Source organism: Ovis aries, chromosome 5 (assembly GCF_016772045.2).
Source record: "Ovis aries strain OAR_USU_Benz2616 breed Rambouillet chromosome 5, ARS-UI_Ramb_v3.0, whole genome shotgun sequence".
NCBI lineage: Eukaryota > Metazoa > Chordata > Mammalia > Artiodactyla > Bovidae > Ovis > Ovis aries.
In genome coordinates, this window is record NC_056058.1 from 13184542 (window position 1) to 13209183 (window position 24642).

General features: G+C 54.5%; 3 protein-coding genes across 8 annotated transcripts in view; 2 read left to right on the top strand and 1 right to left on the bottom strand.

Annotated features, from left to right (window-relative positions):
• CARM1 (coactivator associated arginine methyltransferase 1) overlaps window positions 1–15498 on the top strand; it is a 42671-nt gene extending 27173 nt beyond the window's left edge. For 3 of the 5 annotated variants that reach the window (XM_015095835.4, XM_042249957.2, XM_027969659.3), the window contains exons 3-16: window positions 714–820; window positions 1730–1834; window positions 4388–4498; window positions 5575–5752; window positions 7581–7671; window positions 7851–7932; window positions 12032–12117; window positions 12319–12408; window positions 12826–12963; window positions 13046–13135; window positions 13217–13329; window positions 13444–13521; window positions 13762–13830; window positions 13985–15498. In XM_015095835.4, coding sequence (XP_014951321.2) covers window positions 714–820; window positions 1730–1834; window positions 4388–4498; window positions 5575–5752; window positions 7581–7671; window positions 7851–7932; window positions 12032–12117; window positions 12319–12408; window positions 12826–12963; window positions 13046–13135; window positions 13217–13329; window positions 13444–13521; window positions 13762–13830; window positions 13985–14127 — 1481 coding nt within the window. In that variant the 3' untranslated portion in view covers window positions 14128–15498. The remainder of the gene's footprint in view (window positions 1–713; window positions 821–1729; window positions 1835–4387; window positions 4499–5574; window positions 5753–7580; window positions 7672–7850; window positions 7933–12031; window positions 12118–12318; window positions 12409–12825; window positions 12964–13045; window positions 13136–13216; window positions 13330–13443; window positions 13522–13761; window positions 13831–13984) is intronic. The other 2 variants (XM_027969658.3, XM_060415481.1) reach the window with 1 other exon arrangement.
• On the bottom strand, window positions 14621–20238 carry YIPF2 (Yip1 domain family member 2). 2 transcript variants are annotated; one of them, XM_027969661.3, is made up of 10 exons: window positions 20152–20238; window positions 19939–19997; window positions 19151–19305; window positions 18955–19035; window positions 17953–18040; window positions 16405–16521; window positions 16155–16321; window positions 15893–16075; window positions 15676–15791; window positions 14621–15561 (listed from the first exon to the last, which is right to left on the bottom strand). In XM_027969661.3, exons 2-9 carry the CDS (start codon window positions 19967–19969, stop codon window positions 15693–15695), a joined length of 921 nt encoding a protein of 306 aa, XP_027825462.1. In that variant the 5' UTR covers window positions 19970–19997; window positions 20152–20238; the 3' UTR covers window positions 14621–15561; window positions 15676–15692. The 2 variants fall into 2 exon arrangements, with proteins under 2 accessions (XP_027825462.1, XP_027825461.1); XM_027969660.3 differs by having other exon boundaries at window positions 15676–15806.
• A 124-nt stretch (window positions 20239–20362) lies between these two features.
• TIMM29 (translocase of inner mitochondrial membrane 29) lies at window positions 20363–22039 on the top strand. Its single transcript, XM_027969662.2, has 2 exons — window positions 20363–20483; window positions 20560–22039. Exons 1-2 carry the CDS (start codon window positions 20390–20392, stop codon window positions 21246–21248), a joined length of 783 nt encoding a protein of 260 aa, XP_027825463.1. The 5' UTR covers window positions 20363–20389; the 3' UTR covers window positions 21249–22039.
• Window positions 22040–24642: the final 2603 nt, after the last annotated feature.

Consider the following 24642-nt stretch of genomic DNA (forward strand, 5'->3'; position numbering starts at 1 on the left):
ATATTCAAGTGTCTGGACTCCAGAGCTGTTACAGCACGTTCACACCGTGGTGCGCCCTTCCCCCCATCCATTGCCAGGACTCTTTCTTCGTCCTAAACCAAAATTCCATCTCCAGTAAACACTCACTCCCGCTTCCTTCACCCCCAGCCCCCACAGTACCACCTGTCTTCATGATTTGATTTTGTTTCTTTTTCTTGATAAAATTTTGTGGTCGGTATTTTATGTTGATAAACACAGTTTATTCGCATAATATCTGGTTCTGCCGACTGCTGGTGACTGATCCTCTGACACACTGCTCAGTGTCCCCTGGGGTCCCTCCAGTCCCCTCTGCCTGGACACTGGGGTGGTGTCCCTGTGTCCATTTGCCACCCACAGACACTGCCAGGTGCTGTGGGTGGACCTGTGCTTCTTTACGGGGGTAAATCCTAGAGATCTGATGCCCGGCTTACTCTTCAAAAGCTTTGGCCAAGCTGCCCTTTGGCAAATCTGCGCCTGGGCCCACTCTCACCAGCCTCAAGCAGCACAGTCCCCCTTGACACCTGCCTTCTCCCATGGCAGCCACCACGTGGCCCATGTGGCTGTCCTTTTTCATTTCCTTAAATTTCAACATTTCGGGGGGTGGGGATTTTCAGATCACTCATGCTCAAGGGAGAAAAGTCAGGTGCTCACCCCTGCCCCTGAGTGGGCGGCATGACCTGGCGTCCCCCTTCCAGATTTCTGCTCCTTCTATAACATCCTGAAGACCTGCCGAGGCCACACCCTGGAGCGGTCGGTGTTCAGCGAGCGCACGGAGGAGTCTTCTGCTGTGCAGTATTTCCAGGTGGGTACATGGCGCTTGGGCCAGCCTGCCGCCCCTGGTGGTCCCCGGAGGCTGCGTGGCATCTGGGTTCCTGTCCTGGCCCTGCCACTTGCTCAAGGAGTAACCCTAGATGAGTGTCCTGTGCTTGCTTGGGCCTCGGTTTCCTCATCTGTGAAACAGAGATGCCAGTGCCTGCCTAGAAGGGTTGTTGGAAGGATTTGAGTGCAGATGAAGCTCAGGTTCACAGGCCTTCTGAGTAACGATAGCACAGTTACCATGTCCTGAGCACGGAGGGCATGCCAGGCACTGGCTCCAGCGCTTTGATGCGTACGGAAGCACTTGAAACCCTCCCTGTAGCTCTAGGAGGTAAGTACTATTGTTGTCCCCATTTTACAGATGAGAAAACTGAGGCTCAGAGAGGTTAAGTGACTTGCTCCAAGTCACACAGCTATTATGCAACAGAGCCAAGATGGGAAGCCAGGTCTGCCTGCTGCCCCGGCCCAGGTGCCACGCTGCCTCCCGACCGCCTGGTTGTCTTACAGAGAGACCCCGCAGCACCTCACCTGCCTGGCGCTCTGAGTCCTAGGGTCCTGTTTGATCTGCTCCTCCGCTTCTTTGGGTCCCCTGAGATGGGGCAGGTGGCCCTCGATCGCAAAACCCCGCCTGTGGCGTGTCTGAGTTCTGGGTGGCTTCCGGGGCCCAGGCGCCATCCAGCTGCATCCTTTGGCCGCAGTGACGGTGGTGGTGCCCCCCTGCAACGGGAGCCGCCTCCAGCTTCCCGCTCCCCTGGAGCAGCTGGCTGCAGAGAGGGATGCGGCCTCCCCAGGTTGATCTCGGCCCGAAGCCGACCTTCCTCTGTCGCAGGGTCAGCCGGGGCCTCGGCCGTCTGCCGGCTGCGTGCCCTGTGCCATTGGCCTGTCTCTGTTCCAGTTTTATGGCTACCTGTCCCAGCAGCAGAACATGATGCAGGACTACGTGCGGACGGGGACCTACCAGCGCGCCATCCTGCAGAACCACACAGACTTTAAGGACAAGGTGAGCCGGCAGGCCATGCCTGCCCCCAACCCCCCGCCCCGCCCTCAGGCTGCGCACGTGCCTCGCTGCCTCAGTGGCCTCTCTTTTCTCTTTGCTCATTGATTTTGTCTTTTCTTTCCTCGGACTGTAGAAGCAAAATCTACTTTTCGTAGAAGCCTGGTGTGTATCAGGTGGGCACGAAAGGCCTCTGTCATTTCCCTCTGAAGCAGCCACTGCCAACAGCAAAGCCCTCTTCCAGATGTTGTCCCCTTGCGTATGTCTGTGTCAGCATGCGTGTGTGCATTTTAGGGTTGTGATCTTGTTCTTTATTTGACTGGGCCAGGTCTTACTTGAGACACACAGGCTTTTTGTTTTAGTGTGTGGAAACTATTTTTTTTTAGGTTGTCACATATGGGATCTAGTTCCCTGACCAGGGATCGAACCCGGGCACCCTGCACTGGGGGCACGGAGTCGGAGCCACTGGACCACCAGGGAGGTCCCTCAGGTTATAATCTTTTTTTTTTTTTTTTTGAGTTTTTTCTTTTTTTTTTTTCTTTTTAGTTTATGTTTTCTATTGAAGGATAATTGCTTTCCAAAATTTTCTTGTTTTCTGTCAAACCTCAACATGAATCAGCCATAGGTATACATATAACCCCTGCCTTTTGAACCTCCCTCCCATCTCCTGTCCTGGGTTATGATCTTTTAAAAAAAAAAAAATATATATATATATATATATATATATATAAAATACGGAGAAGGAAATGGTAACCCACTCCAGCATTCTTGGCCTGGAGAATCCTGGAGAATGGATAGAGGAGCCTGGCCGGCTACAGTCCATGGGGTCGAAAGAGTCAGACGCGACTTAGCAACTAAACCGCACACAAAATATGATTGTATGCCACATTCACTTCCTACAAAATACTTTTCCCCCACCTAATGTGTCTTGGCATGTGCTGTTAAGTTACATGGACGAAATGGAATCTAGTCACTTCCCTAGTTCCTTTTAAAATCTGTTTACTGTTACTCACTGGTTCCGCTGACCCTGGAACAGCACGGGCTTGACCTGCACTGGTCCACTTACCCACAGACTGTTTTTGATGGATATGAACAACCATGCTACACGATGCACAGTTGGCTGAATCCAGAGATGTGGAGCCGTAGACATGGAGGGCCCACTATATGGTTATACTCAGATTTTCTACTGGGAAGATTCCCACGTTGTTCAAGAGTCAACTATACGCGCATGATTAGAAAGAGACCAGATTATATATGTTCAGAGGGGAAAGTTGATTCCTTTCTCTGCCTGTGGCTTAGAGTTTGTTTCCTCTTTTTTATTTAATTTATTTTTGGCTGTGCCATGTCTTAGTTGCAGTATGTGGGATCCAGTTCCCTGAGTAGGGATTGAACCAGGCCCCCTGCATTAAGAGCATGGACTCTCAGCCACTGGGCCACCAGGAAAGTCCTCTGGAGTTTATTTTCCCTTGCCACATGGAAGTTTGTGGTTTTCTCCACACATCTAGGGGGTTCTCTCCACATGATTCACCTGGATCCACCTTGTCCAGCGCCTAGGTCATGCCCCGCCCCCCACCATTGCTGAGAATCCCCTCCTGTCACTGAGCATCCCCACCTCCTGCCCACCCCTGGCCCAGGGCCCGAGCCCCCGCATCCTGGGGAGGAGGCGTCCTCGACATGGCAGCCATCTGTGTGCCCTGGCGGCTGGCATGGGCCACACTGGGGCAGCACTTGTGGCCCGGGAAGCGCAAGTTCCTCCAGTGAGGCCCCTTCCAGCTCCTCCAGCACGCAGGTCCATTGCCTTGTTCATCTAGAGCTCTGAGAGGCGCTCACGGTCCACCACCCCCCACCTCCTGACAGCACCGATGTCTCCATCAGGCACTCAGCCTATGCCCACCCCACGCCCAGAGCAGGTCTCCTTTAGCTCATGCGCTTCACCAGCAGACCCCGTTTATCCCAGCTTTCTGCTAACATGGTGGCAGTCAGACGAATCCAGAATGTGGGATGGCCCACCATGCTGGGGCCTGGACTCCGAGAGCCTGTGCTGTGGGGCCCAGCAGCCCTGGAGAGGGCATCCACATGGGAACCATTCCCAGGTTTCCTCTCAGGTTGTGGGGATACCCTGTAGGGCCTGGGGTCGGGAGCTGCCACTTTCTGCCCGCTGCGTGCGCCAGGCCAGTCGGCCCTGTGTCCAAGTGGTCCTGCTGCCTGCAGGGCTCAGAGGTGTCCTGACCTAGTGAGCCCTCACTCCCACGCGCCCCATAGATGGCCCAGGCCATGTCTTCTTGAATTGGATCTCAGAGAGGGTACTGGTTCTGACATCCCCGCTGTGCTCAGAAGCAGAAGCTCCCCTCCTGCCACCTCTGGATCTAGACCGCAGGCTCCCCCTGGGAGCAGGCTCGGGGCAGCTGGCCATGTGGAGGCACAGCAGGCTGCGGGGCGGGGGGCGGGCTCAGCGGGTGGGTGGGTGGGCCTGCAGGGAGTGAGCGCCCCTGACACCCCCATCCTTACTGTCATATCCCTTCACTGCTAGCTTGTCCTCACCTCCCCCTCCTCCCTCAGATCGTTCTTGACGTTGGCTGCGGCTCTGGGATCCTGTCGTTTTTTGCCGCCCAGGCTGGAGCGAGAAAGATCTACGCAGTGGAGGCCAGCACCATGGCCCAGCACGCTGAGGTCAGTGCCCGCTGGGACCCAGCCTGTCCTCGCCCCCCCATTCTGGGCCTGTTCAGCCTGGGGAAGCCAGCCGGGTCGGGAACCCGGGAGGCCTGACCCCTGCATCCAGGGAAGCCTGGGGATGTCGGTCTCTACTTGGGTCTCTTGTCCCCCAAACTGAGTGGTTTCAGGGGCAGGGCTCTCTGGGCCTCAGAGACTCTCTTCCGTGATGAGTGGTTGCCCACCAGGTTCGGGGTAGTTCAGGTCTTCGGGGCAGGACTGTGCAGTCACACAGACCAGGGTGGGATCCTGGCCCCTGGCAAGCCGCCCATCTCCCTCGGCCCCTCTGAAAGATGGGCAGCAGGGGTTCATTTTGCTGGTTTATGTTGCCTGGCACCAGAGCCTTCATTCAGAGTTTAGCACCTAAAAACTACAAAGACAAATAGTGGGGATGGCTCCCTCCCCCACCTCCAGCTCCCAACCATCTAGACCTCCCGGCAGAGGGAGAGATGGGAACAGAGAAGCCTGCGAGCCCCCGTGGGCTCTCCACCCGCCCCTCCCACACGAACATCCACGCCACCATCGGGCTTCTGGCTTTGCTCTCCTTCGGGTGCATCTGGGTTGTATCTGTCGTGTGAAGAGCTTCATCACTCTCTCTAGTGGTTGCCAAGCATCCCTTTGCCTGGACTGCTGTGTGTAGGCTGTAGTTGACACTGAGACTGATTCTCAGTCTACAGTACAAACCAGTGCCCCCCCGAGGCTTTGTACCCGCGTCCCCTCTTGTGGTGAGGTTACGTCTGTAGTGCACACCTCCCAGCACTGAGATCGCTGGGTCGGAAGGTGTGTCCAAGCTGACATTTGGTGGCCCTAGCCAGGCCTGCTTGTCCTCGTACCCGAGGTGACAGTAGGGACTGGGAAGCTGCAGGATGGCCGGCCCGAGAGGGGTGGGGCCACAGTGACCTCCTGATGGGCCAAGGCTGCTCACAGCTGCAGTCAGCATGCTTACCATAGAGGTGGTGGGGAATCTGGTGGCCGAGTGTGGACTGAGGCCCTCCCCAAGAGGACCCCCGTGACCCCTGTGGCCTGCCCACCCTCAGGTCTTGGTGAAAAGTAACAACCTCACCGACCGCATCGTGGTCATCCCTGGGAAGGTGGAGGAGGTCTCGCTGCCCGAGCAAGTGGACATCATCATTTCGGAGCCCATGGGCTACATGCTCTTCAATGAGCGCATGCTTGAGAGCTACCTCCACGCCAAGAAGTACCTGCGGCCTGGCGGTGAGTGCTGGCGTGGGCCGTTGCTCGGGTCGGGGGCCCCAGGGCCCCTACGGGGGGCGCAGGGCTGTCACTCGGTCAGCGCAGGTGTGCTGCAGCGCCCCGCGGGCCTGCGCTGACAGCCTGGGTGCCAAGGGCATCGGGGCCTTCACGCCCACTCCCTACCCTGACCCCGCCCAGCTGACTGGGCCCCAAATGAGGCCACTTGTTGGGCTGCCTCGGCGTCTCGTGCCCTCGGGGGACAGTGTCCAGCTGGGCTGTGGTTGGAGCCAGAGTGGGTTTCTGCTGGCACCTTCCCTGAGGAGCCACCCTGGCATCTTTGTCCCTGGCCTTATAGACTTGCTCTCGGCCTCACAGAGCCCTTTGCTCCTCAGGGCCAGGAGGCAGTGGGGGGTGTCGGGGGTGGTGTGTCTGTGTGAGTGGGTTGGGGGTTCTTGGCACTGGGGCGCAGCTGTGTGACCTCTGTGTCACTGTACCAGCCCGTCTGTGCTCTGGGGTCTCTGGGTTCCTGTTGACCCCTGTGTCACTGGGGTCGGGTCTGCACTTGGCCACGCAGATCTGCTGCTGTGTCCATTCTCTGCTCGCTTCTGGCACGTGTCTCCATCTGCGTGTTTTTGTACGGGAGAGGGATTGTGTGTGTGTGCTTGTGGTGCAGGATGACCGTGGCCAGGGCAGAGCATGGAGGCCGGTGCACCTGCGGGCCCTGTAGGGGCAGGAGCCGGGCTGTGGGGAGTGGGGAGGTGGCCGCTGTTCCCCACAGCTCTGTCCTGCTCTGCAGGTGTATGGGCAGCCAGGCTGCCCCGAGGCTTGTCCTCTACCTGCTCTTCTCATGCTTGGCCCTGGTGGCGGGCCACGCTGGCCGGGGTAGGAGGGTTTGGGGGGAGTGGAGTTGGGTTGATGGGCAGTGGTGGCCCCAGCAGAGCATGGTCTCCTCCTCCTGGGGTTCTGTGAGCAGCTACACCCCCACCCCACTGGTCAGGCAGCCTGCCCAGCCCCCTCCCCTCAGCCTGCATTAGTGCGGCTTGGTTCCATCTCAGGGAGCTCTTTGAGGGCATTAAAGGGAACTACCCCCCAACCCCCATAATTGCGCTTCAGCTACCTTCAGGCAAGGGGGGCACTTGCCCATGATGCTCCAGGGGTAGGCGGCCTGGCTTGTGGCCTCTGGGCCAGAGAGCACCTCGCCTTCCCCACCCCACGGCTGCAACCGAAGGCAGGCAGATTCCTGGTGCCTCCTCCGACAAAAGGAGGGAGGGAGCCCCACATCTGGAGGCCAGGTGACGGAGGCCCCAGACTCGGAAGTAGGCAAGAGCGCCTGAGCCCTGACTCTCCTCCCACTGGCTCTGACTCTCCCGTCTGTGCCTCGAGTCAACAGATGGAGGCCCCACCCTGCCCCCCAGTTTCAGGCCATGCACGTGGCCCACCCTGCCTGGCAGAGGCCTGTGCAAGGGGATTCTGCTGAGGCCGTGATGGCGTGGCCTGGGGCTCACCCTCGCCCTGTCCAGAGCACTTGGCTTTGTTTTCCCCACTGCATACCGGTCCCAGAGACACCGTCCAGGTGATGGAGCAGAACCCCGGAGGCCCTGGCAGGGGCCGTCCTGTCTCCCAGCCCTCGGAAGGCTCGGCCTTCCTCCCCTGGCCAGCTGTCCAGGTTCAGTGAGGAGGTGGAGGTCAAGTACTCTGTGGCCGCTGGCAGAGCAGGCTGAATGAGTGAGTGAGTGAGTGAGGAGCGGGGAAGGCCCAGAGTTGGGGTTCTGGGGCCCTCTGAGGCTCTGCCAGGCCCTGCTGGATGTCCCACCCTGATGCCAGCACCCCTCCCTGCCCCTACTCCCAGGAAACATGTTCCCCACCATTGGTGATGTCCACCTGGCACCCTTCACGGACGAGCAGCTCTACATGGAGCAGTTCACCAAGGCCAACTTCTGGTGAGTGTGCCCCTCAGGGTCCTGCCTCCTCGGAGACAGCCCCGCCTCGCTCTCATTCCTTATCCTTCATGGGACCTAAAAGATGGGCTGGATGAGGGCCAGCTGGGAGAGAAGGCAGTCTGGCCCGCCTGTCTCCTGCTGCTGGTGACCTTGCCATGGGGGGCGGGCACTTTCTGCAGGTACCAGCCATCCTTCCACGGAGTGGACCTGTCAGCCCTCCGAGGTGCTGCAGTGGACGAGTATTTCCGGCAGCCTGTGGTGGTGAGTGCGGGCACCCAGGGCACTCCTGGAGTTAGCGCTGGGCGTGGCCCTCATCTGGGGTGGCAGGAGGGAAGCTTTCTTGTCAGGCCTGTGCAAGCTGTGCAGCTCGAGGGAAACCACTGAAGCTGAGTTTCTGCCCCTGCAGAGAGCTCTCACACGGGGATGTTGGGAATAAAGTAGCAAGGTGTGTAGAGTACTTAGCTCCCAGCATGCAGTACTTGTTATCAGATGCATTGATCCTTGATGAACTGATTCTGTTCGATTGACTTTAATTATTAAGATTTTTGAACCATGGGTCATGTATAGACCCATGGTTCAAAAATCAAAAAAGTATAAAAGTGGAAAGCCTCCCACTTCTGTACCCTAACACACAGTTCGCTTTCTTATAGGCAAACAGTCTTGCTGTCTGTCTTTTAGAACTCTGATACCTAAACGTGCATATGCAAATATATACATTTTTTCAATCTTTTTTCCTCTCAAAGTGTAGCATAATCAACGTGTTGTTCTGTCTTAGTTTTTCTGTGTTCAGAGAACATACACTGTATGATTTCACTCCTTTGGAATTTGTTCAGAGTTGCTTTATGCCCAGTATGTGTTCTCTCTTGGTCTATGTTCTCTGTGTACTTCCCGAGAAAATCACTCGTTGAGTACATTGTTACATTAATATCAATTCAGTCACATTTGTTAATCATATTGGTCAAGTCTTCTTTGTCTCTGCTGATTTTTTGATTTGCCTTTCCAGTCACTGATTGTAGATTTATTTTTCCGTGTAGTTCTGATCGTTTTTGCCTTTCTTTTTTTATATTACTGTTATTAGGTGCATACAGATTTAGGATTATGTTTATATGTTCCTGTTGGATTGATCCTTTTGTAACTATAAAAAGTATCTTTATTTTAAAAATGTCTAGTAGTACTGTTGCCTTAAAGTCTGTTTTTTTTCTGATAATAGTTTAGCTACTCAGGCTTTCTTTGGTTAATCTTTATACAATACGTATTTTTCCATCCTTATACTTTCAACCCTTTTATAACCTTATTAAGGTTTATCTCATGTAAACAGCATGTATTTGAGTTTTGTTCTTTAACCAGATTGATGGTTTTTGTCTTTTAATTAGAATGTTTAGATTATTTATATTTAATGTAATTACTGGTCTTCATGGCTATAAATCTGTCATCGTCCTATTTTTTTTTCTCCTGACCCTTCTTTCTTTTCAGCTCTTTTCTTACTTTCTTTCGTCTTAATAAGGTATATATTATCCCCCACCCACCCCCAATTGTCTCTCACTGGTTTTGCAAGACTCTGGGACAGCATCACTTTAAACATGACCGCTGCCCCATGTTTCCTCTCCTGGTTCTCTGATTATGTGTATATGAGATCTTTTTACCACATCTCAAAAGATTCTTATACTCTTTACTCTTTTCTGTATTTTTCCATCTTTTTCTTCCAATTAATTCTATAATTTTTACATTGTCTCCTTATCCATCTCCCAGTTTCAATCTTCTCAACACTATGTCTAATCTGAATCAGTTCTTGGTTTTTCTTTGGGAAAAAAAAAACACAACATTTTCTTGTGATAAGAGCTCTCAGGATTTAATCTCATAACAACTTTCATATGTATTGCAGAGTTAATTGTATTTATCACGTTGTACATTACATTACTGGTACTTATTTTATCTTACAACTAGAAGTTGGTAGTTCCTTTTGATTGCCCATCTAACACACCCTCCCCGATTTTGTAAAATTTCAGTTCTCTGAAATTTGTTCCCTCTTTTTCCTTGAACATGTTAAATATAAGTCTCTGATTTGTAGTATCTGGAGGATAAGTGGTAAATGTATTTCTGCTCCTTCTTCTGTTGGTTTCGTTCTTTGTTCTGTCTCTTGGTGTACCTGGTCCTAAGTGTCAGAACGAAAAATTATAGAGGTTCTGGAGGATAGTTTTCTTTCCAAGGATTTGTTTTTCTTCAGGCAAGTGGCCATAAGGAGGTAAGCACCTTGGTCCTGTGAAGCATTTAAGATATTTGGAGGCTGCTCTTCAATTCTACTTTGTTGCCATATTGCCTGGCTTCACTGTAAGGCAGCAGTTCTCAAACATTTTCAACTTAGGACCCTTTTACATTCATAAAAATGTAGGATCCCAAAGAACTTTTGTAAATGTGTGTTACATACATATATATATATGTATTTAAACAATTAAAAACAATCTGTTTTTATTACTTTTGGCTGTGCTGGGTCTTCGTTGCTGTGGACTCTAGCTGTGGAGAGCAGGGGCTCCCCCGGGGTTGCCGTGCGGGGCCTCCTCATTGCAGCGGCTTCTCCTGTTGCGGAGCGCTGGCTCTAGGGCCCTCGGGCTTCAGTAGTGCGCGCAGGCTTTAGTTGCCCTGCAGCATGTGGCGTCTTCCCAGACCAGGGACCAAACCGTGTCCCTGCAGTGGCAGGTGGATTCTTAGCCGCTTGACCACTAGGAAGGTCCTAAATTTGTGTTTATTGACTGATATACTGCCAATATCTATTGGTGTTAAAAACTAAACTCAAGAAATTTAAGAATGTACATTAAAGGATGACAGTAAAACCCATTATATGTTAATATAAACAGCATTTTTTGAAAACTATTTTCTAAAACTTTCCAGCAAGAATTAGTGTCATTTGGAATTTGCCAGTCTCTTTAGTGTCTGGCTTAGCAGAAGACGGTCAGATTCTGCTTCTTTTGTTGCTGTTATTGGCTTCTGCTTCTGCATTCAATCTGTTATGGTATCATAGGTGAGTGAATGACTGACAAGGACAGAAAACACCTTAGTGTTATCATGAACATAGTTTTGACCTTGAGGGAGCTCTGGAAAGGGACCGTGTTTTGAGAACTGCTGCTTCAGGGTAGTCTTCATGGTCTTAGTGAGTCTGGTGGTTCACAGGGCCCCTGTCCTAGCCTCCCAGTTCCAATATGGTGCTGAACCATATTTCAATTAAAAATTAAAAATCATATTAAAAAAAAGATAGCTTCATTAAAAAAAATCTTATTTCTATTTTAATGGGGCAGTAAATGCATTTGTTCAGTCAGCCATCTTTAGTATTTTTTTTAAAGAAGTCTGCTTATTTAATGTAATTATTTGGCTGAGTTGCATGGCCTGAGGGATCTTGGTTCCCTGACCAGGGATTGAACCTGTGAGCCCTGCAGTGGAAATGTGGAGTCTAAACCACTGGACCGGCGGAGAAGTCCCTTTGCTTTAGCTTTTTAATCTCATAGAAGCATCTTTCTGCTTGGTTCCCTACCTCCATCCCACATGTAGCTCAAAAACTGGCAAATGCCAAGAACTAAAATCACATGTGCAGTGTCCACCTCGAATCTCCACATTTCCTTTTTATTTAGCAGCTTGGCCCCTTGAGTCCTAGCTGCCTCAGTAATCCCGAGTTCCCACCTGGCTTTCCCCACACAGGGAGGCCTCTGAAGGGCCCCACCCCAAGGGGAAAGGCACGTGTCGAAAAGCACCTCTCCTCTAAGGTCTTGGCCCCAAAGCCATGGCTGCTGTGGTTGCTCTCCAGTGATTTCAGACTACTGTTGTTGTTGGTTTTCTTTTTTATTCAGTTCATATAGTTCTTGGCAGTCTGACATGAGATCTCTGTCATAGCTGTGAGTGGTGTCAGCATAGTTCTCTCACTTGATTTTTGTGAAGTTGCATAACAGTTTATCTTGGAGATCTTTCCCCATCTATTCCAAAGAGCCTTTTTGTCCTTTTTCACACGCATGATCTTTCACTGTTGGGCCATCACTAGTGTAACTTCCAGGGTGTTTCTGCTCTTGGCAGTCTGTAATTATGGGTAGAAGTTTTGTACACGTGCACATAGGTTTGTAGGTTACAATCCCTGAAGTGGAACTGCCGAGTCTTTCATGCAGATGAATAGTTGTCATTTTGAGAGCTGTCACCTAATCGCCCTCCATTGTGTTAGACCAGTTCCTCCTCCCCCAAGCATGGCTGAGAAGGGCAAACTGCAAACTGGTTTGAGCCAAATGGCCTAGAGGCTGCAGCCAGACTCTGGAAGAGGGGCGGGCTTCCCCTTCTCCTCACAGCCCCTGTGCCTGAAGCCAGGTCACTCTCTGCTCTCTCCCAGGACACATTTGACATCCGGATCCTGATGGCCAAGTCCGTCAAGTACACGGTGAACTTCTTAGAAGCCAAAGAAGGAGATTTGCACAGGTACCAGCAGCCCTCCACCCCTGGCACCCCGACCTCCTGGGCTTAACTTCTGGAGATCAGGGCCACTGCCAGCTCCCTTGGACAGAACCTTGCCTCCCAGGCTGGGCGGGCCGGGGCCCCACACCCAACACCCCCACATCCCCCTCCTCTCCCAGAAGCCCTGGTTCAGCTTCCCCAGCAATCACTGCCTTTGCCTTACAGGATAGAAATCCCATTCAAGTTCCACATGCTGCATTCCGGGCTGGTTCACGGTCTGGCTTTCTGGTTTGATGTCGCTTTCATCGGCTCTATGTGAGTGCAACCAAGCAGAGCAGGTGGCCCCCCCACTCCAGCCCCAGGTGGTAACTCCAGGTCTGGCTGGCTCAGATGATGCACTGGGGGCTGGGAGGGCCTGACTCAACTCCGCTGGGTGCTACTGCTCCTTGCAGAAGGCAGTGGGAGCTGGCCTTCGAGCAATAGACTATTGGGGGTAGGGTCGTCTACCCTGTTCAAAGTGACTATTCCTCGCGGGACCTGATTGTGTCTCTTGGCGTGTATATCCGGGCGAGTGGGCGTAGGTAGAACTTCCTGGACAGCCAGCCTGTCTCCGCTCCAGGGGACCCCTGGGTGGTGGGGGCCGGGGGTGGGGGGTAGGTGCCTGAGGAGAGCTCAAAAGGCACAAGGTGGGGGTCTAGCCCAGTCAAGGGCATGCCTGTCCCTGCTTGGCAGAATGACCGTGTGGCTGTCCACGGCCCCGACGGAGCCCCTGACCCACTGGTACCAAGTCCGGTGCCTGTTCCAGTCGCCACTGTTCGCCAAGGCTGGGGACACGCTCTCAGGGACATGTCTGCTTATTGCCAACAAAAGGTGCGAGCAGCCCCAGGGGCGGGGGCAGCAGGGGCTCGCTCCCTCCAGGCAGCCAGCTCACGGCCACCCTCCTGCCCCACAGACAGAGCTACGACATCAGTATTGTGGCCCAGGTGGACCAGACAGGCTCCAAGTCCAGCAACCTCCTGGACCTGAAAAACCCATTCTTCAGGTAGGACGGGCCCTGGGCCTGCGGGGGGCGCCCTCCTCACCCGCTGCCCCTCGCCCTGCCCACGGGCCGTCTCTGCCGCAGATACACAGGCACGACACCCTCCCCGCCGCCTGGCTCCCACTACACTTCCCCCTCGGAGAACATGTGGAATGCCGGCAGCACCTACAACCTCAGCAGTGGGATGGCTGTGGCCGGTGAGCAGCCCACTTGTGCGTGGGGTGGGGGTGGGGGCAGGGTCCTTCCCTGGTGCCCCCGCCAGTGCTGGCCCGTCGAGCCCTCCTGCCCTGACCTCTCCTTCCCCGGTGCAGGAATGCCGACCGCCTACGACCTGAGCAGTGTTATTGCCGGAGGCTCCAGTGTGGGCCACAACAACCTGATTCCTCTAGGTGAGCCCACGGGGGTGGGTGCGCCCAGGACCACCGTGAGCTTGGGCCTCCTGCCTTACCACCTTTGCTTCTTCCCCGGGAGCTGAGCTCCGCCCCCACAACTGCCTCTCTACCTTGCTCTGCGGGCGCTGCACCCACCCTCCCCCGAGTGTGAGCGCCCACCAGGCCGGGCACGTGGGCCGGGCAGGCTGGGGGCGGTGACACCATCTCCCTTCCTTCCTTCTTCCTCCTGCTGTGCAGCCAACACGGGGATTGTCAATCACACCCACTCCCGGATGGGCTCCATAATGAGCACGGGGATTGTCCAAGGTAATGGTGGGCGGGGGTCGCAGGGCCCCGCGGGTGTGCGTGTGCCCGGGCGCCCGCCTGCCCTCTCACCTGTGCTTCCTCTCTGACTCTGCCATGGGTCTGGGCGGGCAAGGGGACAGAGGCGGCCCCTGAGTGCCCACCCCCTGCCCCACAGGGTCCTCCGGCGCCCAGGGCAGCAGCAGCGGCAGCTCCAGCGCCCACTATGCGGTCAACAGCCAGTTCACCATGGGCGGCCCCGCCATCTCCATGGCCTCACCCATGTCCATCCCAACCAACACCATGCACTATGGGAGCTAGGCCCCTGCGGCGCGGAACGGACTGACAGCACCAGGAAACCAAATGAAGACCCTGCCCCCCCCCCGACCCCGGGCGGCTGTGACCCCTGACCTGGAGAGGCCCACACGCCCGGCCACAGCCTCTTTGCTACGGGAACTTGAACACTTTTTTTACACGACGTTGCCGCCGCCGCTGCCCCCACCCCACTGCCCACCCACATCTTGGCCCCAAGCGCGTGTCGCTGCCATATTTTACACACGATCATGTCGTGGGAGCTCTGTGCCCACCGTCCCCCGACCCGGCCCTCTCCACCCTGACCTGGGTTTGACATCTTTAACAGGCGTGTCCGGGTCTGACAGCTGCAGGCCTGGTGGGGAGGGAGGGGTCAGTGGCTGCCCTGCCCGGTCCCTCGGGGCCGGTCCCCTGCCTGTCTCTGGCAGGGAAGGTAGTCCTGGCCCCTTCCTGGAGGGGCCTCCCCTTCAACTACCAGGCCTTGGTCACCACAGGCGTGACATGCTGCTTTTTTTAATTTTATTTTTTTATGAAAAGAACCAGTGTCAATCCACAGACCCTCTGAGAAATCAGGCCGGCCGGGCCGAGCCAGCAGCCCCTCTCCCCAGCTCAGAGGCTCAGTGGTGAGGGGTGGCCCTACCGAGTCTTCAGGATGGGGTGGGGCCGGGCCTCTGGAGCCCAGGGAGCCCCTCGGCCCCCTCCCACCAAAGGGTTCACCTCACACTTGAATGTACAACCCACCCGGCTATCGGGAAGGCCCTCCGTCCTCAGCCCCTGCCTCTTGCTGCTGTCCTGTCCCTGAGCCCCTGCAGGCCCCACCCCCACCTGCACCCAGAGCTAGAAAGGGTGGCCTGGGGGCCCTGGGCCTGGAGGGAAGGGTCAGCGTCAGCCGCTTGGGGCAGACGCAGAAACCTCAAGGGTCTGTCGTGGAAGGCGTCCTTTTTCCTTGTAGCTAATATTAGGCCTGTGTACCCCCTTCAGTATTTGTAGATGCTCCTCCTGTCCCTCCTACTCTGATGGCATTCTGGTCCCACCCCAGCCTGGGAAGGGGCCTTGCAGGGACCTCTCCAAAAAAAAAAGAAAAGGAAAAAAATAAAAATAAAAAAAACCCACAGAAATATATGTTTCAACACAGGCAGTTTTCTTCTAATTCTGCTCCCCCATTTCTAACAACCCCAGACTCGGATGTGGTGGAGCTCAGGCTCAGCTCAAGGCCCGCTCTCTGGGCACCCCAGGAAGAGCAGGTGCAGCCCAGGCTGGGGTGGCCCCGGGGGGCAATGGCCGCCCTGGAAGCTCCCTGCTCTGCCCCTCTCCCGCCTTTATATAAATTCTCTGAATCACCTTTGCATAGAAAATAAAAGTGTTTGCTTTGTAAGAAAAGTCTGGAAAGTAGCCAAATGATCTTGAGGTTTCAGGGGAGCCTCCAGTCACCATCTCTTGGGTCTGAAAGAGAGAAAGTCAGAAGTGGCCCCGAGGCTTCTAACCTCGGGCGGGGGCAGAGGCGGGGCAGTTGGAGCTGGAGACCTGCCCCAGCCACAGCTGGGGACAGTTTCTCACCTGCAGGCTCAGCCTTCCTAGGCTGCCACGGACCTTGGCAGGGTGGGTGGCAACCCTGTGGCTGCAGGCTGAGAGGTGGCTTGGTGGGGAGATGCCATGGGCTCTGGAGGCAGCGGCTGGAAGAAATAAAACTGATCCGAGAGCCCTGGGTCAGCATGGGAGCCGGCAAGCCGAGTCCCCACCCCAAGCCCAGCCTGTGACCACCCCAGCCCAGTACCTTGCAGCCCATGGCCAGGAGGGCGTGGAGTAGCACCACCACAGACAGCAGCACCCCAGCTGCCAACCGGGTGTCCTCACGGACAACGGGCCAGAGGGTAAACACCAAGCCGGCGGCCGACAGGGCTAGGGCCAGGGCCCCTAAGAGCCACTGCAGCCACGGGACAGGGATGAGCCACAGGACCTGGGGGGGATACAGGCAGCTGGCTAGCAGGTCATCCCTGTGGCGCCCAGGACCCACCTATCCCCGGGGCCCCACTCACCACAGTGGGGATGAAGACAAAGAGGGAGTAGCCGTAGACGCACACGGTCTCCAGGAAGGTGTAAAGCCCCATGCGCTCCCGGACACCCTTGCGCCACCGCAGGAAGCCCCACAGCGCCAGCGGCACCAGCCACGTGTAGCAGTAGATGGTGACGCTGGCCACGGTCACTGCGGGTCAATCGGGTTATCACTCCAGGGCCCCATGGCACCCAGAGCCCTGCCAGCTCCCAGGCCTTGCCCGCTTCACTTGCCTTTGTGGAACTGGGGGCTGTAGTGGATGGATGGGTCCCTCCTCTGGGCCAGCACCAGGGTCAGGTTGCCAGTGATGGCCAAGACGAAGGCGAGTGTGGCACAGATCCAGAAGGGGCCTGTGGGTGGAGCACGGTCAGGGCCCCAGGGTGGGAGCTCCCAGGACTAGTGACCTGCCCCATCCGGTCCCAGCCTCTTTCCAAGCTCTGGGCTGCCTCCACCCTCACCGCTCCCTTGATACGGTGTCATACGGGTGACAGACTAGCAGCTGAATCCAGCCTTCATCCCTCATCTCTCTTGGCCTTTCAGTGGCCTTTGACCTAGCTGATCCCCCTCCATCTGGAAACACTCTCCATGTGGTTCCCAGGATTTTACCCTCTTGCTTTTGTCTCATCTCACTGGCAACTCCTCAGCCTCTTTGACTCCCTGAGCTCTTTAACAATAAGGGGCCCACCCGGGCCAGTTCTCAAACCTCCTCTGTGTTCATTCACCCCTTGTGTGAGCTCGTAAAACCTCAGGGCCTTCTGCCACCTCTGTGCCCACAACCCCCAGTGTCCCAAGTCTGGGCCTCTGCCCTGAACCTGGGGCTCCTATTCAATGTTCCATTCCACCTGGCACTCCCACTCTTTCCCTCAGAATCTTCTTGCCTTTTCCCATTGATAAGTGGAATTCCCTCTTTCTGGGGAAATTGTTAGTCACCCAGTCGTGTCCAACTCTGTGACCCCACGGACTGTAGCTGCCATGCTTCTCTGTCCATGGAATTCTCCAGTGAGAATACTGGAGTGGCTTGCCATTCCCTTCTCCAGGGGATCTTCCCAATCCAGGGATCGAACCCTGGTTTCCTGCATTGCAGGCAGATTCTTTACCATCTGAGCCACCAAGGAAGGTCCCGCTTTCTCATAGTCCAGGCAAAAGCTGGGCAGCGTCCTTGCCACCTCTCCTCCCACCCCATGTCGTGTGTCAGCATACCCTGTTGGCTCCATCTTGCACGTTTGCCAGGATCTAACCCCCACTCTCCACACCCCCAGGCCAGGCCCACGATCCCACACGCAACTCCTCCCTGGTCCTCCAGCTTCTGCCCTTGCCCTGCACAGGGCCTGCAGCACCCAAGGGCGCTTGGCTAAGATCTCTTCTCACCAAAGCATAGGAGGCCCATGTGACCTCACCGGTCACCTCAGGGGCCTGCTGGCAGCTTGTTCCAGGCTGCAGTGCGAGCCTGTATCCGCCACACGCCTCTTTCGTGATATTCTTCCCTGGGTCTCTCCACCCTTAACCCCGACACCAACAAGGCTCATTCCCTCACCCTCCTCTGAAGGGCCTTCCCTGAGCAACGCACACAACATAGCAGCTCCCACCCTCTAAACACTCTGCTTCTCTTCCCAGCCCCGCAGCCCTCTGCAGCCTCGCTTGGCCCTGTCTACATGAACAGAGTACGTTTCAGTTCTACCTGAGTGACTCTGCTTTGTGCTCAGGTGTACACCAGGGCCTGGCCCTCTGTCAACATGTGTTGCATCAAGAATTGAATGAACTGAAGGCACAACCTCACTCACCGTACAGGTCTGGCCGATTCCGCAGGTGGTGCCGTACAAAGTTGTGGCCAGGTCGGGGCAGTAACGACCCTTTGATCCGGTCCAGGACCTGGGGGGCAAGGCCAGGACCTAGGACAGAAGCCCATCTGGGGCTCCTCACTACCCACAAAGGAAAGAGGGTTACCCTCCTTAGGGGTTCCTTCCCTGCTGACCTCCCACCTCCTCTCTCCATGCTCTCATTTCTCTCCTGTGGCCTGGAGCCCCTTGCCCTGGGCAGCCCCTACTCAATATCCCACTGTCCCCCCACTCTGAAGGACGCTTCAGGGACTGCCATCTTTTTGTTAGCTTCCCCCTCCTCTCTGCTTGGCTGCCCTGGACTCCCCTGCTCCCCACCACCTCCTGCCCCCAATAAGAACTGTCAACAAATCCTGGGTAATGTCCTTCCCCCATCTCTGCCAACGTCTTCCCTACTCCACAACCCTGGCTATTACCATCTCCCACCCTGGCCTCCAATTCCATGTCACTCAGTCCTTTCCTGCTCTGAACCCTTCTGTGACTCCCTACCACCTTTAGGATAAAACCCAAACTCCTTAGTACAGTTCATGAGACCCTTGGTGACCTGGCCTCTCTGCCTGGCCCCACCTCACTCTCCAGACTGAGTGAGAGGCAGCCTCGCAGTAGCGGTTGGCTTCTCTCACCTCTGGTCCCCTGCCTATGCTGTTTCCCATGCCTGGAACATACTTATGCTTCCTTCCACTCTAAGTCTACCTGCTTGTCTAAGTCCCAACAAATCTGTCGCCTTCTCCAGGGGGCCTTTCCCTGTGCACCATGTCACATGTTCTCCCCGTGTTCCCAAGAGTCCCACTCACTCCACATCCATGTAGTGCACACAGTCATGTCTACCAGCCTGGGTGGGAGCTGTTCTCCCATGTGCCTATTGCCAGCAGTGGCCCAAGGCCTGGTGCATGGTAATTCTCAGTGAATAGTGGCTGGACCCCATCCCACCAGCTTCCCCGGTCTGACCTGTGAGGTGTCCACGTCGAAGAAGCTCTGATAGTAGCCAAAGGTCCAGAAACCAGGCTGCTGCTTCTCCTCCTGTAGGAGCTGCACAGTGCAGACTTTCAGTGCTGGGGGTGTGGGGGCGGGGGTGGAGGGGTGCGCCATAGAGAGGGTAGGAGGGACAAGACAGAGGCCGGACACAGGGACTGCTGGGACTCACCACCGTCTTGTCGCTCTCTTCTACCTCATCCTCAGCTCCGTAACTGGCGCCTGAGTCCACTGTCACAGCCACGTGCCCCTTAGGGCTCAGCTGATCACTTCTGGTGGTGGTCTCATTCGGGGTCTGGGCCAGCAGATTAGTAGCTTCCTCGAACTCTGTCGAGAAGGAATATGAGGCACAGGTGTATTTGGGAGGCGAGGTAATTTTGTTTCACCCACAGCTCGTCTGGGGAGACTGGCATGCTGCCGTCCATGGGGTTGCAAAGAGTCGGGCATGACTTGGTGACTGAAGGACATCTGGGAGCCAAGAGTAACCATCCCCACCTCGGTGTTACCCCCAGCCCAGAGTTTCCTCAACTATGGTGAGTGGGAAGGAGGCATGTCCCCTCCTTCCTAACACAGGACCACAATGACGGCTGGCTCAGAGCCTCAGATTTGTGGTCTGAGTTTAAGGTGGGAGCGGTGCCAATGCAGGAAGGAGATGCAGGAGACCCAGGTTTGATACTTGGATTGGGAAGGTCCCCTGGAGGAGGAAGTGTCAACCCACTCCAGTATTCTTGCCGGGAGAATCCCATGGACAGAGGAGCCTGGCCGGCTACAGTCCACGGGGTCGCAAAGAGTCGGACACTACTGAGAGCACGCAAGGGGTTCGAGTTAGGAATGGGTTTCACGTCTAGGCGGTTGTTCACAGCTGACTGGGGTTCGGGTTAGATCTGAGTTGGAAACTCGATGGGAGGTTTCGGCCAGCGGAAGGAACAGGGTTCGGGCCGGGTCCGCGGCTGCACTCACCGTGGAAGGCGAGCTCGTCGGGCGCTGCCATGGTCTCTCAGGGTCGTCACCGCATCCCTCTGAGGATAGAGGCCAATCAGACTCTCTCTCGACACCAGTCGGCGCCCCTCCTGGACGCCAGCCTCAGCCTCAAGCCCGGCCTGGCGGCTACCGCACCCACCGGAACGTGAACTCGCCTCTCCTGCCCCACAGGTGTACCCACGCCCCCCTTACCTGAGGCGGTCTCAACCGGCGGGGCTTGGGCTCTCTGCGCCTGCGCGACCCGCCTACCGGCCGCAGATGACCCCACTCAGATCTGACAGCAACATCCGGCGTCGGTCCGTCTGCTATCCTTTTCCGATGGGGAACGATTTCCGGTGATGTTGACGCTTGCGCAGAAGAGATTCTCCGGGCCTTCTGTTTTGTATGCTTGGTGTTTCTCTTCGGAGCGCGGACGCCCAGCCGGAAGACAATGGCGGCTGCCGCTCTGAAGAGATTTTGGTCCCGAAGCCGTAGAGAGGCGGGTGACGCTGCAGCCCCAAAGCCCGGCGTGTGGGCGCGGTTGGGTGAGTAGCGGCGGGAGGCGGCGGGGTGGGTGGCGCCAGCGGCCGGGCGGCTCTCAATCCTCTTTTCTCCCCTCAGGCGCTTGGGCCCGCTCGCTGCTCCAAGATTACGCCGAGGCCTGCAAGGACGCGGCGGCGGCGGCGCGGGCTCGGCCCGGCAGGGCGGCCGTGTACTTGGGGCTGCTGGGTGGCGCGGCGGCCTGTTGCTCCCTGGCACCGAGCGAGGCAGCCTTCGAGGAGGCGCTGCTCGACGCATCGGGGACCCTCCTGCTGCTGGCGCCCGCCACTCGCAACCGCGACTCGGAGGCGTTCGTGCAGCGGCTGCTCTGGCTGCGGGGTCGCGGCTGTCTGCGCCACGTGAGCCTGGGCCTCTGCTCGCTGGTGTACGAGGCGCCCTTCGACGCCCAGGCCAGCCTCTACCAGGCTCGCTGTCGCTACCTGCAGCCCCGCTGGACCGACTTCCCCGACCGGATTCTGGATGTGGGCTTCGTGGGCCGCTGGTGGGTGCTGGGGGCCCGGATGCGCGACTGCGACATCAACGACGACGAGTTCCTGCACCTGCCGGCTCACCTGCGCATCGTCGGGCCCCACCAGCTGCACTCGGAGGCCAATGAGCGGCTCTTCGACGAGAAATTCAAGCCCGTGGTGCTCACCGACGACCAGGTGGACCAGGCGCTGTGGGAGGATCAGGTTTTGCAGAAGGAGAAGAAGGACCAGCTCGCCCTGAGCCAGGCTGACTCTCTGCTGTCTTCGGAGGTCGCGAGATGAACCTCAGACCCCCCGGGTCCCGACCGGTCTCCCGGCCCCCGCAGAATGCTGGCCCGGGAATGTGCAGTTGGTGCGTGTGAGCCTCAAACGCAGAGTGGTGGAAGTAAATTATTTGCAGCGTTCTCTCCCTGGGTTTTCACAAAATCGGGGGCCTCCCTCTCACCTGTTCGCTGTGAGCAGACGGCTCATTGAGAGCCTCCCTGGTCTAGGAGTTGGGGAGAGCAGAGAGACGTGCCATGTCGTCTTTATATTACTGCCACAGTTGGTAAGAAACTTTAGACGGAAATAAGGCTTTTTCACTGGGCTTCACGGTTCTCCTGACTAGGGTAACTTGCAGATTTTCGTTTTAAAATTTGACCTAAAAGGTTTATTCTTTATTTCCATGAGGGACATGTAATTTTTAATTCAGTTTTAAGTAATTGTAGTCTCAGAGGAAATTGGAACAATAATCGAGACATTCTGTGTAAAGGTTCACCCAGCTTCCCGCAACTGATAACATTTCATACTGTCCTTATTGTTCCATTGCTAACTGGAGTGAGACTCTTTTGCAACTCCGAGGATTGGAGCCCACAAGCCGCCTCTGTCTGTGGGATTTCTCAGGCAAGAATACTGGAGTGGGTTGCCATTTTCTTTCAGTAACCTTGAAAATACAGAATCATTTGGAAAGGAGTATGTTAATGTCTACAGCTGGGTTAAAATCATACTTTTGAAACTAATGTTACAAGCGTGAGACTGCCTCTGTCACTGATGGGGTCTATGACTAGTTAATAAATTGGGAGATGAAACAGCCATTTTTGTTGTTTCATAGTGTTAATCTGTTTTGCTCTAAGTTTTGGTACTTGGACCTTTCTTTCATACTATAGGGTGCATTGGACACATGGTAATGTTTATGTCCTTATTTGGGGGCAGAGGAGCATCTTTAAGCCAGCATGTCCATTTTACAAAGGAAAAATTTTGTTTTTCCAGAGCTGTGTCAGACTTCATGATTGAAACTAACTCCTAACCCTGTGACTTAATCCTCAAACTCATGGTATTATCTTTGACCCTAATAACGTGCTACCAGAAACTACTGAATACTGCCATAAATAAATAAAACCTAAATACAGAAATAAGTGAATATAAACAAAAAGCAATGAAAACAAAAGAGGAATGATACTATAATTTGTAATCCTATACCATTACCTGCTGAAGGCTCTGGACCTGAATCCTGTTGTCTTTGTTCAGAGAAATTAACCAGCAGCAGGGAAAGGTTTGAGATGCACTGGTATCAAAATGAGACTTGCTCTTTACCACAATAATGAAGTATTTAGAAAAAAGAGATAGACTTTCCTGGTGGTCCAGTGGTCAAGACTCCAAGTTTCCACTGCAGGGGCACAGGTTCCATCCTTGGTCAGGGAACTAAGATCCCATGTACCTCAAGGCATGGCCAAAATTATAAAAGTTTTTTAAAAGTATTAAGAGGATTGCACATGATCATTGAGTTGGTTATTAAATGACACTCAAAGCCAGGGAGCCCTACCATGTTTGCTCCCTGCTCCAGTAGCTCTGGTGTCCTGAGTTTGTTATGAGGTGTGTGGACTGGAGTGGTTAGGTTTGACAGGGGCCTGAATGTTCATGGTCAGCACCTTAGAGTATACACAAACCTCCAGAGGACGGTCCAGTTTAAGCTTCATTAACTGTTCACTGTTAAGCTTCCAGTATCCCTTAGTGCTCAGCCCAGTGTGGACCCCAGCAAATGTTTATACTAGACATGCCCATTATAGGTCGGAGTTGGTGTGATCCTACCAGGGAAGGGGAAGCAGACCAGGGACTTGGCTCCCCATCCTTTGCTCAGTCCAGAGTAAGAGACCTTCAGATCTCAACCCTGCCCAGGGCCTAAATAGCAAGGTAGACATAGTGTCTCTATTTGCATAAGGGCTGTAGAATCTGAGGAGGAAGTGGGTTTTGAGGCAATTCCTGTTGATCCAATGGTTAGGACTTAGAGCTTCCACTGCAGAAGGCATAGGTTCGGTCTCTGCTCAGGGAACTAAAATCTTAAAAGCCACACAGTGCAGCCAAAAAAAAAAGTTTTTAATCTCAGCTTTTACACCTAACCAGCTGTGTGATTGACGGGCCAAAGCAATTAGGCAAGAAGTAAAAGTTAACTAAGTTGGAAAGAAAAGTATTTACAGGTGACAGGATGATGTATATAGAAAAGCTGCCAAATAAACTGAATAAATTCATTAAAGTTGCAGGATATAGAAAGATGTGTCTTGGAGAAATTAAAACAATTTACGATTGCAACAAAAAGAATAACAGGAATGCGTTCAACCAAGGAGGTGAAAGATCTATAAAAGACATTGAAGAAGGAAATTTTTTTTTTGGCTGCACTGGGTCTTCACTGTGGCCCTTGGGCTTCTATAGTTGTGGGCTCTAGAGTGCAGGGGCTCAAAAATTGCAGGTTGAGGGCTTAGTTGCCCCAGGCATGTGGAATCTTAGTTCCCTGATGAGGGATCCAATCTGTATTCCCTGCAACTAAAGAGCCTCTAGGTGAAGGTGAAAGAGGAGAGTGAAAAAGTTGGCTTAAAACTCAACATTCAGAAAACTAAGATCATGGCATCCAGTCCCATCACTGCATGGCAAATAGATGGGGAAACAGTGGAAACAGACTGTTTTGGGGGGCTCCAAAATCACTGCAGATGGTGACTGCAGCCATGAAATTAAAAGACACTTGCTCCTTGGAAGAAAAGCTATGACAAACCTAGACAGCATATTAAAAAGCAGAGATAGGGTACTTCCCTGGTGGTGCAGTGGTTAAGAATCTACCTTCCAAAGCTGGGGACACAGGTCCAATCCCTGGTGGGGTAAACTAAGATCCCACATGCTATGGGGCATGCTACTGAGCCCACGTGCGCTAGAGTCTGTGCTCAGCAATGAGAAGCCTGAATGCCATAACTGCAGAAAGTTTGCACACAGCAATGAAGACTCAGGACAGTCAACATAATAGAAATAAATAAAAAGCAGACATTACTTTGCTGATAAAGGTCAGTCTAGTCCAAGTTATGGTTTTTCCAGTGGTCATGTATAGATGTGAGAGTTGGACTATAAAGAAAGCTGAACGGCTTGATGCTTTTGAACTGTGGTGTTGGAGAAGACTTTAAGAGTCCCTTGGATTGCCAGGAGATCAAACCAGTCCATCCTAAAGGAAATCAGTCCTGAACATTTATTGGAAGGACTGATGCTGAAGCTGAAACTCCCAATACTTTGGCTACCTGATGTGAAGAATAGATTCATTGGCAGGGAATTCCCTGGTGGTCCAGTGGCTAAGACTCTGAGCTCCCAGTGCAGGGGGCCCAGGTTCGATCCCTGGTCAGGGAGCTAGATCCCACATGCTACAACTAAGACCCAGAGCAGC